This window comes from Piliocolobus tephrosceles, chromosome 18, assembly GCF_002776525.5.
Source record: "Piliocolobus tephrosceles isolate RC106 chromosome 18, ASM277652v3, whole genome shotgun sequence".
Taxonomy (NCBI): Eukaryota; Metazoa; Chordata; class Mammalia; order Primates; family Cercopithecidae; genus Piliocolobus; species Piliocolobus tephrosceles.
The window spans coordinates 9,502,899-9,515,899 of record NC_045451.1 but is presented as its reverse complement, the minus strand read 5'-3'; the positions used below and the strand labels follow the sequence as shown (position 1 = coordinate 9,515,899).

Here is a 13,001-nt window from a genome sequence, read left to right as displayed (position 1 = left end):
ATTGCCAAGACAATCCTAAGTCAAAAGGACAAAGCCGGAGGCGTCACGCTACCTGACTTCAAACTATACTACAAGGCTACAGTAACCAAAACAGCATGGTACTGGTACCAAAACAGAGATATAGACCAATGGAACAGAACGGAGCCCTCAGAAATAATGCCACACATCTACAACCATCTGATCTTTGACAAACCTGAGAAAAACAAGAAATGGGGAAAGGATTCCCTATTTAATAAATGGTGCTGGGAAAATTGGCTAGCCATAAGTAGAAAGCTGAAACTGGATCCTTTCCTTACTCCTTATACGAAGATTAATTCAAGATGGATTAGAGACTTAAATGTTAGACCTAATACCATCAAAACCCTAGAAGAAAATCTAGGTAGTACCATTCAGGACATAGGCATGGGCAAGGACTTCATGTCTAAAACACCAAAAGCAACGGCAGCAAAAGCCAAAATTGACAAATGGGATCTCATTAAACTAAAGAGCTTCTGCACAGCAAAAGAAACTACCATCAGAGTGAACAGGCAACCTACAGAATGGGAGAAAATTTTTGCAATCTACTCATCTGACAAAGGGCTCATTTCCAGAATCTACAAAGAACTCAAACAAATATACAAGAAAAAAACAAACAACCCCATCCAAAAGTGGGGAAAGGATATGAACAGACATTTCTCAAAAGAAGACATTCATACAGCCAACAGACACATGAAAAAATGCTCATCATCACTGGCCATCAGAGAAATGCAAATCAAAACCACAATGAGATACCATCTCACACCAGTTAGAATGGCAATCATTAAAAAATCAGGAAACAATAGGTGTTGGAGAGGATGTGGAGAAATAGGAACACTTTTACACTGTTGGTGGGATTGTAAACTAGTTCAACCATTATGGAAAACAGTATGGCGATTCCTCAAGGATCTAGAACTAGATGTACCATATGACCCAGCCATCCCACTACTGGGTATATACCCAAAGGATTATAAATTATTCTACTACAAAGACACATGCACACGTATGTTTATTGCGGCACTATTCACAATAGCAAAGACTTGGAATCAACCCAAATGTCCATCAGTGACAGACTGGATTAAGAAAATGTGGCACATATACACCATGGAATACTATGCAGCCATCAAAAAGGATGAGTTTGCGTCCTTTGTAGAGACATGGATGCAGCTGGAAACCATCATTCTTAGCAAATTATCACAAGAAGAGAAAACCAAACACCGCATGTTCTCACTCATAGGTGGGAACTGAACAATGAGCTCACTTGGACTCGGGAAGGGGAACAACACACACTGGGGCCTATCATGGGGAGGGGGGAGGGGGGAGGGATTGCATTGGGGAGTTATACCTGATATAAATGATGAATTGATGGGTGCTGACGAGTTGATGGGTGCAGCACACCAACATGGCACATGTATACATATGTAACCTGCACGTTATGCACATGTACCCTAGAACTTAAAGTATAATAAAAAAAAAAAAAAAAAGATTTTCTTTTTGTAGTATAAAAAATGTATCTGGCATAGTATCATGTATATGTGGATATTTCCAATGTTTTATAATAACAACAGTACATAATAAACAGATGTTGTCTAAAGATTTTCAAGTAAGAATTAAGACCAAAACAACCCAACAATCTGCTAACATAGAAATCTCATTAATTTATCCATCTCTACCGTGCTTCTAAATGAGATACTCATTTCAAGCTCCTGCTCATTTCTAGGCACAAGGGGACTGGACAATGGTCTCTGCGTATAGCCATTCATTTATCCCACAATGTTACCTTTTTTTTCAACGCTGCCTTCCCAGGCCTCAGAGAATCTAGGTTCAGTTGTGCATTTATGTGTTTCATCTGCTCCATGCAATTGTCTATAAGATTGGCTGAAAGACAAAATCTATAGCAATCAAAAGGATATTCTATTTCCAAGTTAAGTTAAAACCACATATACCAATCAGATTCTCAAAAAGGTAACATTCTCTATTTCTGACCCACTTCATTTTAGAATTTTCAGTAAGAGATTAATGAATCGGCGGGGGGGGGAGTAAGAGGACTAAAATGCTGAAGGCCACTTGTTTTCAGTTTTTAGTAAGATACTCCCCAAATCCAATTTACAACTTGAGGAATTTGTTGTAAAATGTTTGTAAAACAAACATCATTTGTTTTAATAGCAAATCACAACTGATATTAATGGACTTGATGTTGCCATTATTCTCTTTTAATTCTCAGATCTATACTCTCCGATTCCCAAATGAGAAATTACAACACTCAAGAGGAGAAATTCATATGACAATACGGAACCGTCTGTTGCTGTTTTTACCATCAAAACTATGTGGGTTTTGTTCAGGTATGCAGTGAGTGCTTCTGGATAGTAATATTTAATTATAACGAAACTCAATGTGTTACCTTTTAGCTTCTCTAATATTTAAATATAGGTTCTTTAGAGCAAGAACCATCACATATTAAACAAACAAAAAACTATGTCTAATCTTTTTATTTGAAAAGTAATGCATATTTACTGCTTCTGTATGAAAAAAATGATTTTTACTGACACTAAGATTATACTGTAAGTTTTTTACATTTTGAGTCTAAAGAAAATTAACTTTAACAAGCAACAAAACATATGAGCTGCTGATAATGCCATCAACACAGCTGACGTGTCACGTGGCTCACCTTTCAAAGCATGTTTCTGTGCTCTTCTACTGACAGCCAGAAGTGACATCAACGCATTTGCAGCTACTCTTTTCAGGATATCTTTGGAGGATTTCCCTTCATAGCACTGCAGAGAATACAAATCAAACTGCCTTGAAGAAATATTTAATCTGCAGCAAAACCGTTGTGAATAAAGAACATTTTCTACTTAAAAGATATTGCTAGGTTTCAACTATCATGTGAAATTCACTGGATTTTGATAAATCATTAATATTTGAGAATGTTCTGTGTGGATAAGACTGTATAAGTTGTTTATAATATGGAAGAGAACAACAATCATTCTTAAAGACGCATCATCTACAGAAAAAGCGTGTTATTTAGCTTTTACATAGCAAGCTCACATACTTACTCAAATTCACCAGAGCATACTGTACACATATGTGTAGCTTATTAAAATGGGTGCCTGTAAAACTGCTGAGCAGGAGAACTGTCATCAATTTCCTCCTTTCTCCTTCTGGGGACACATTCCCCTCTCTCCATTTCTACCTAAACTACCCCTATATCTCAGGTGATTTGGTTCTTTCCATCTTTCATTTCTATGGTAACATGCACCTGTCATATAACATTTTCTCAAAAAATAACGCATAACTTTTTTGACTTTCAGAGAAATGGAAAACAATTTGTAATTCTGAAACTACTATTTCGGTATATTTCCTTTATACATTTAAATTTATGAGTTAGAAAAATTTTCACTTAAAAATTTCTAATATGTACAAAAGTAGACACAATAACAGATTCCATACATTTTTATTTAAAAAAAAAAAAAAAAAAAAAACTAGAAATTTCTGCTCCAAGATGGCCATCTAGACACAGCCAGGAGGAACATCTCCCACTGAGGGACCGGGACATCGGGAAGACTGGCACACTCCTAGCAGATCTTCAGAGGGAGGGCACTGAGAACCGATGGAGGGAAAACACAGAGCCGGGGCTGAAGGGGGAGGAAGCTGGGGACCCTGCTCGGGGCTACCAAACACCACAACTTGTTCCTGGCCCCCAACAACTCCTGCAGAGGGGGTGAGTTGAAAAGGCAAGGAACAAAATTCGCTCTCACCACAGGCCTCTGGAATCATGGTAGGAAGGGACCCCTGGACCACTATGGCCATTTGAGTTGTCAGGGAAGGCTGCTTAGGGAAGCAATAGAAGCAGCACTCCAGCTGGGGCAGAGCCCAGAGTTTTGTATGGGAGTGTCTATAGCGTAGCACTGCCAGGGACGCCCAGCCCCTTAGGCTAGACTTGCTCCCATAGAAGACTCTATCCCTAGGGGACCTGTGGGACCTCAACTCTGCAGGGTGGTCTTGCCCATGAGATGGGGCCAGTCTGGGTCACCCTTTGGTCTGCTGGCTTCTCCCAGGGCCCGAGCCTAGCCCCACCTGCTTGGAGTGAAGCTCCCAGGTACTTCCTGGGGGCCTACATGGTAGCTCCTGCACTAGCAGACTGTGCCTGACTAGCAGAGTGCTCCAGTAGAGTGACCCCAGTTGGATACGCACCAGCATTCTTCCCCCACTGCAGCCTCCTTCATGCTGCCTTGCCTGCAGGCACTCACCCACTGGCCACCCACCACAATGCTTTGTGGGCGTGTACAGGAAGACCTGCCTTCCCTTCCCCACCAGCACACGTGTGCACATGCACCCTGCCATGTCACTGCTGCCAGCCGTGAGTGCACTCCACCCTCCCTCCCTGCTATTGTCCTCAGAGAGTCAGCAGGCACGGAGCCTACCAGCCCTGGGCCTGCCAGCACCCCACCCCTGCGCTGCAGCTGCCAACACAGAACTAGCCACCAAAAGCAGCGAACCCACCCCCAGCCCTGAGCAGCCACCGACACCAGAATGAATGGGCACAAAGGGCATACACAGTCTTGCATCCACCATTGCCCAGTCGCGTGCTAATACCACCACCAGTATGAATGTGCACAGTCCTCAGGCGGGGGGTCCCAAATCCCCAAGCTGTGCTGCTACCACAGCTGCTGTAGACGCCTGCATCAAGGCTGGCACCCTGGCACCTGACAGCACCCTGCTGCAGCTGACAAGTGTGCACCCTACTGCTGACATGTGTCAACAAGGACAGATCCTACTGCCACTTCCCTATCAAGTGCTTTCGCTGGCACCAACCATCAGAGAGTTAGGAGCAGCAGTCCTAGAGCACCTTGGACCCTCCAGAGCAGCAGGTTCCTAACCTTGAGGCCACAGAGATCAAAGCCCTGCCCAGATACCAGTCCCCAAGAGTTAGAGCACACAGTCCAGGAGTCCTGAGTTGAGCCTTGGCCCCCTAAAACCCTCCTAAAATGAGTCGACTGAATACACTTATATCACAATGAAATGCCCAAGGACATTAAGTAGGATAAAAGGAAAAAAAAAAAAAAAAAGACAATCATCCAAAGGATAGCAACTTCAACGACTGAAGGAACATCAGCCCACAAAGATGAAAAAAAAACCAGCGCAAGAACTCTAAGACCTCAAAAAGCCAGTGTCTTCTTTTTTCCAAACGACTACACTAATTTTCCAGCAAAGGTTCTTAACCAGGCTGAGATGGCTGAAATGACAGAATTCAGAATATGGACAAGAATGAAGATCATTGAGATTCAGGAGAATATTGAAACCCAATCTAAGAAAACTAAGAATGAAAAAAAAACAATACAGGAGCTGACAGCCAAATAGCCAAGAAAAGAAAGTAACCGACCAGACAGAGCTGAAAATCTGACACCAAAACTAGCAGAGATACAACAACAACAAAAAAGGTCAATATCCTTGATGAACATCAATGCAAAAACCCTCAACAACATACTAGCAAACTGAATCCAGCAGCACATCAAAAAGCTAATCCACTACGAACAAGAAGGCTTTATCCCTAGGATGTAAGGTTGGTTCAACATACGTGCAAATAAATAAACATGGTTCATCACATAAACAGAACCAGAAACAAAAATAACATGATTATCTCAATAGAGGCTTTCAGTAAAATTCAACATCTTTTCATATTAAAAACTATCGACAAACTAGGTATTGAAGGAACATATCTCAAAATAATGAGAGCCATCTATGACAAACCTGCTGTCTACATCTTATCAAATGGGCAAAAGCTAGAAGCATTCCCCTTGAAAACTGGCACAAGACAAGGATGCCCTCTCTCACCATTCCTATTCAACACAGTACTGGAATTTCTGGCCAGGGAAATCAGGCAAGAGAAGGAAATAAAGGGCATCCAAATAGGAAAAGAGGAAGTCAAATTATCCCTGTTTGCAGATGACATGATCCTATATCTAGAAAAGCCCATCATCTCAGCCCAAAAGCTCCTTAAGCTGATAAACAATTTTAGCAAAGTCTCAGGATACAAAATCTATGTGCGAAAGTCACTAACATTCCTATATACCAACAGTCAAGCCAAGAGGCAAATCAGGAATGCAATCCCATTCACAACTGCCACCAAAATAAAATAAAATGCAATACCTAAGAATACAGTTAACCAGGGAGGTGAAAGATCTCTACAAGGAGAAATACAAAACACTGCTCAAAGAAATCAGTGGTGACACAAATGAATGGAAAAAACATTCCATGAACATGGCTAGGAGTAATCAACATTGCTAAAATGGCCATACTGCCCAAAGTAATTTGTAGATTCAATACTATCCCTATCGAACCACCAATCACATTCTTCACAGAACTAGAAAAAAAACTTCTAAAATTCATATGGAACCAAAAAAGAGCCCAAAACGCCAAGGCAATTCTAAGAAAAAAGAAAAAAGCTGGAGGTATCAAGCTACTTGACTTCAAACTATACTACAGGGCTACAGTAACCAAAGTATGGTAATGGTATAAAAAATAAACACATAGACCAATGGAACAGAATAGAGAGCCCAGAAATAAGGGTGCGCACCTACAACCATCTGACCTTAGACAAAGCTGACAAAAACAAGCAATGGGGAAAGAACTCCCTATTCGATAAATGATGCTGGGATAACTGATTAATTATATGCATAAATTGAAACTGGACCCTTTCCTTATACATACACAAAAATCAACTGAAGATGGATTAAAGACTTAAATATAAAACCCAAAACTATAAAAACGCTGGAAGACAACCTAGGCAATACCATTCCGGACACAGAAACTGGCAGAGATTTCATGATGAAGACGTGAAAAGCAATTCCAACAAAAGCAAAAATTGACAAATGAAATCTAATTAAACTAAAGCGTATCTGCACAGCAAAAGAAACTATCAACAGAGTAAACAGACAACCTACAGAATGGGAAAAAATATCTGCAAACTATGCATCTGACAAAGGTCTAATATCCAGCAACTATAAGGAATGTGAATTTACAAGAAAAAAAAAAAAACATTAAAAAGTGGGCAAAGGACACGAAGAGACACTTCTCAAAAGAAGACATACACAATGCCAACAAGCATATGAAAAAAAGCTCAACATCACTGATCATTAGAGAAATGCAAATCAAAACCACAGTAAGATACCATCTCACACCAATCAGAATTACTATTAAGAAGTCAAAAAATAACACATGCTGATGAGGTTGTGGAGAACAGGGAATGCTTATACACAGTGGGAGTGTAAATTAGTTCAATCATTGCAGAAGGCAAATTAGTTCAATCATTGTGGAAGGCAGTGATTCCTCAACAAGCTAAAAACAGGACTACAATTCAACCCTATAATCCCATTACAGAGTATACACCCAAAGGAACAGAAATCATTCTTCCATAAAGACACACAAATACAAATGTTCACTGCAGCACTATCTGCAATAGCAAAGACATGGAACCAACTTAAATGCCCATCAGCGGAAAACTGGATGAAGAAAATGTGATACATGCACACCATGGAATACTATGCAGCCATAAAAAAGAGCAAGATCATGCCCTCTGCATGAACATGGTTGGAGCTCGAGGTCAAGATCCTTAGGAAACAATGCAGGAACAGAACACCAAATACTGCTTGTTCTCACTTATAAGTGGGAGCTAAATGATGAGAGCACTGGGACACAAAGAGGGGAACAATACACAAAGGGGCCTAACAGTGGGTAAAGGGTAGTGGGAGGAAGAGGATCAGAAAAAATAACTATTGGGTACCAGGCTTAGTACCTGGGTGATGAAAAAATCTATACACCAAACCCCCATGATACAAGTTGACCTATACAACAAACCTACACAGGAGCCCCTGGTCTGGCAGCATTCGTCACAGAATGACAGAAGTGCCCTTGGGCTCTAAGTGAACATTAGCAGCAGCCTGGTAGAACTCCTATGGGACCATGGTAGTGGTGGCCAAAAGGAGACTCTCCTTTTCCTGTGGAAAGGGGACAGAAGAGCAGAAAGGACTCTGTATTGTAGTTTGAGTGCCAGGTTAGTGGCATTAGAATAGAACATCAGGTAAAATTCTAAGATTTTTGACTCTAATCCCTGGCTCACAGATAGCATCTCTGGACCTGCTCAGGGTCTGGGGAAACTTACCCCTCTGAAGGGAAGGACAGAAACCTGGCTGGCTTTGCACCTACTGATCATAAAGTCCTATTGAGAGGTGACAATGTGCTAGCAGCCCTCACTCTCAGCCCCCTCCTCGGCCTCCGGCCTCAGCGTCCACTCTGGAGGCGCTTGAGGAGCCCTTCAGCCTGCCAAGGCACCGTGGGAGCCCCTCTCTGGGCTGGCTGAGGCCGGAGCCGCCTCCTTCTGCTTGCAGGGAGGTGTGGAGGGAGAGGCGCGGGCGGGAACCAGGGCTGTGCTCCTGGGCCAGTGTGAGTTCCAGCAGGCGTGGGAGCGGCCTCGGCAGGCCCCGCATAGGGAGCAGCCAGCCAGCACCGCTGGCCCAGGGCAGTGAGGAGCTTAGCACCCAGGCCAGCAGCTGCAGAGGTTGCACTGGGTCCCCCAGCAGTGCCTGCCCACCAGCGCCACACTCATTCTCGCTGCCTCCCAGCAGGGCAGGGCTCAGGACCTGCAGCCCACCATGTCTGAGCTCCTCCCCCTGTGGTGGGCTCCAGCCCGGCCTGAGCCTCCCCGATAGGCGCCACCCCCTGCTCCGTGTCAGCTGGTCCCATGGACAGCCCAAGGGTTGAGGAGTGGAGGCGCAGCTTGGGACTGGTGGGCAGCTCTGCCTGCAGCCCTGGTGCAGGATCCACTGGGTGAAGCCAGCTGGGCTCCTGAACTGGATGGGGACTTGGAGAACTTTTATATCTAGCTAGAGGATTGTATGTGCACCAATCAGCACTCTGTGTTTAGCTCAGATACACACCAATCAGCACTCTAGCTCAGGGTTTGTGAATACACCAATTGGTACTCTGTATCTAGCTAACCTAGTGGAGACTTGGAGGACTAGTACTCTGTGACTCTGTGTCTACCTCAAGGATTGTAAATACACCAATCAGCACTCTGTGTCTAGCTCAAGGTTTGTAAATACACCAATTGGTACTCTGTATCTAGCTAACTAGCACTCTATGACTCCTGTCTAGCTCAAGGATTGTAAACGCACCAATCAGCACGCTGTCAAAACAGACCAATCAGCTCTCTGTAAAAGAGACCAATCAGCTCTCTGTAAAATGGACCAAACAGCAGGATGTAGGTGGGGCCAGATAAGGGAATAAAAGCAGGCTGCAGGAGCCAGCCAGCAGCAACCTGCTCGGGTCCCCTTCCACACTGGAAACTTTGTTCTTTCACTCTTTGCAGTAAATCTTGCTGCTGCTCACTCTTTGGGTCCACACTTCCTTTATGAGCTGTAACCCCGCGAAGGTCTGTAGCTTTACAGTAGCTTTACCCCTGAAGCCAGCGAGACCACAAACCCACCAGGAAGAACGAACAACTCCAGACGCATTGCCTTTAAGAGCTGTAACACTCACCACGAAGGTCTGCAGCTTCACTCCTGACAGCAAGACCACGAACCCACCAGAAGGAAGAAGCTCCAGACACATCTGAATGTCTGAAGGAACACGCTCTAGACGAGGGTCCGCAGCTTCATTCTTGAAGTTAGTGAGACCAAGAACCCACCAATTCCAGACACATTAGGGCCTTGAGTGAACACAGGTGGTAAGCAGGTAGTGACTGCAGTGGGCTTTGAGAGAAACCCAGTGTTGTGTTGACATCAGGACTAATCCAGTGCAGTTCCAGTGGTGGTAGCCACAAGGGGTGCTAATATCACCACACCCCCAGTTCCAGACTGCTCAGTATATATAGAGAGACTCTGTTTGTTTGGGAGAAAATAAGGTAAAAGAACAAGAGTCTCTGCCTGGTTATCTGGAGAATTCTTCCAGATCTTATCCAAGACCACCAAGGCAGTACCTCTACAAGTCTGCAAGAAACAAAGTGTTACTGGGCTTAAGGTCCAATTCCCTTGGAATGCCTGGAAAGCCTACTCAAGGAGGACACACACAAACAAGCCCAGACTGCAAAGACTAAAAGAAATACCTAACTCTTCAATGCCCAGATACTTATGGACATCTACAAGCATCAAGATCATCCAGGAAAAAATGACCTCACCAAAGGAACTAGAAAAGGCATCAGAGACCAAGCCTGGAGAAACAGAGATGTGTGAACTTTCAAACAGAGAATTCAAAATTCAATTCAATTCAAATTCAAAATTGCTGTTTGGGAACTCAAAGAAATTCAAACTAAGAGAAGGAATTCATAATTTTATCAGATAAATTTAACAGAGAGATTGAAATAATTAAAAAGCAAGCAGAAATTCTAGAGTTGAACAATTCAACTGGCACACTGACAAATACATCAGTCTCATAATAGTAGAGTTGACCAAGTAAAAGAAAGAATTAGTAAGTTTGAAGGCAAGTTATTTGAAAATACACAGTCAGGGGAAGGAGACAAAAGAAAAAAGAGAATAAAGAAGAATGAAGCATGCCCATAAAATCTAAAAAATAGCCTCAAACGGGCAAATTTAAGAGAAAGAGATAGTGGTAGAAAGTTTATTCAAAGGGATAACATCAGAGAATTTCCAAAACTTAGAGAAAGATCAATATGGAAGTACAAGAAAGTTACAGAACACCAGCAGATTTAACCCAAAGAAGACATTTAACACATTTAATAATCAAACTCCTAAAGGTCAGGGACACAGAAAAGATCCTAAAAGCAGCAAGAGAAAAGAAACAAATAACATACAATGGAGCTCCAATATATCTGGAAATGTTACAGGTCACGAGAGAGTGGCATGACGTATTTCAAGTGCTGAAGGAAAAAAAAAAAAAACAAAATAAAACAAAAAAAACTTTACCCTAGAACAGTACATATGGTGAAACTATCCTCCAAGTATGAAAGACAAACAAAAGCTAAGGATTTCAACAACACCAGACCTGTCCTACAAGAAACAGTAAAGGGAGTTCTTCAATCTGAAATAAAAGGATGTTAATGAGCAAGAATAAATAATCTGATGGTACAAAACTCACTGGCAATAGTAAGCACACAGAAAAAAAGAGACATTGTCACACTGTAATGGTGTTGTGTAAACTATTCTTAAGTAGAGAGTCAAAATTATGAACCAATCGAAAATAATAACTACAGCAAATTTTTAAGACAAAGACAGTACAATAAGACATAAAGAGAAATAACTAAAAGTTAAAAAGCAGGGGAGATAAAGTGTAGAATTTTTATTAGTTTTCTTCTGCGTGTGTGTTTGTTCATGCCATCAGCATTAAGTTGTCATCTGTATTTAAAATAATGGGCTGTAAGAAAGTATTTCCAAGCCTCATGATGGTAACCTCTCACAAAAATGATACAAATGGAGACACAAAAACTAAGAAATTAACATACCACCACAGAAAATCATCTTCACTAAAATAAAGATAGAAGGAAGTAAAGAAGAATGAGAAGATCACAAAACAATTAGAAAACAAATAAAAAAACGGCAGAAGGCAGTCCCTACTTGTCAATAACAACATTGAATGTAAATGGACTATGGACTAAACTCGACAATAAAAACACACAGAGTGGCTGAAGGGATGAAAAAACAACACCTACATATCTGTTGCCTACAAGAAACAGACTTCACCAATAAAAATATACACAGACTGAAAATAAAGGGATGAAAAAAGATATTCCATGCCAACGAAAACAAACAAACAAAAAAATTAGGAGTAGCTATACTTAGACAAAATAGGTGTCAAAACAAAAACTGTAAGGAGAGACAAAGAAGGTCATTATATAATGATAATGGAGTCAATGCAGCAAGAGGACATAATGATTATAAGTATATATGTACCCATCAATGGAGCACTGAGATATATAAAGCAAATATTAGAGCTAAAGAAAGAGAGAGATCTCAAGACAATAATGGCTGGAGACTTCAACACCCTGCTTTCAGCATTGAACAGACAGATCTTCCAGACAGAAAATCACCAAAGAAACATTGGATTTAATCTGCACTAAAGACCAAACGGACCTAATAGATATTTACTGAAAATGTCATCTAATGGCTGCAGAATACACATTCTTCTCCTCAGCACATGGATCATTCTGTAGCATACTCCATATGTTAGGTTCACAAAACAAGTCTTAAAACATTCAAGAAATTGAAATAATATCAAGCATCTTCTATGATCAGAGTAGAATAAAACTGGAAAACAATAACAAGAGGAATTTTGGAAACTATACAAACATATGAAAATTTAAAAATATGTTCCTGAATATCCAGTGGGTTAATGAAAAAATTAAAAAGAAAATTGAAACATTTCTTGAAACAAATGATAATGGGGCCAGGTGTGGTGGCTCAAGCCTTGTAATCCCAGCCCTTTGAGAAGCCAACATGGACGGATCACCTGAGGTCAGGAGTTCAAGACCAGCCTGGCTAACCAACATGCGAAAAATATAAAAATTAGCTTGGTACGGTGGCGAACGCCTGTAATCCCAGCACTTCGGGAGGCCAAGGCGGGCGGATCACGAGGTCAGGAGATCAAGACCATCCTGGCTAACATGGTGAAACCCCATCTCTACTAAAAATACAAAAAAAATTAGCCATGCGTGGAAGTGGGCACCTGTAGTCCCAGCTACTCAGGAGGCTGAGGCAGGAGAATCGCTTGAACCCGGGAGGCAGAGGTGCAGTGAGCTGAGATCGTGCCACACTGCACTTCAGCCTGGGTGACCGAGTGAGACTCTGTCTCAAAAATAAATACATAAAAATAAAAAATAAATAAAAATATATGTAGCAATTGGGGACAGGGGTGTGTCGGAGTTAAGACTCCTAAGGAAATAGTTGTGTGCACAGATACGTCTTTTATTCCTTCCTGAAATCCCACTAAAATGACAAAAATGAGATCACACACACACACACACACACACACACACA

The 13,001-nt window shown here is 41.8% G+C and overlaps 1 protein-coding gene across 1 annotated transcript in view; it reads right to left on the bottom strand.

Moving 5' to 3' along the window:
- The window catches only part of RTTN (rotatin), a 178,326-nt gene that overhangs the window by 27,029 nt on the left and 138,296 nt on the right, over positions 1 to 13,001 (bottom strand). Inside the window, exons 39-41 of the mRNA XM_026455194.1 lie at positions 8,666 to 8,864; positions 2,684 to 2,814; positions 1,796 to 1,893 (exon numbers count right to left, since the gene is read on the bottom strand). Coding sequence (XP_026310979.1) covers positions 1,796 to 1,893; positions 2,684 to 2,814; positions 8,666 to 8,864 — 428 coding nt within the window. The remainder of the gene's footprint in view (positions 1 to 1,795; positions 1,894 to 2,683; positions 2,815 to 8,665; positions 8,865 to 13,001) is intronic.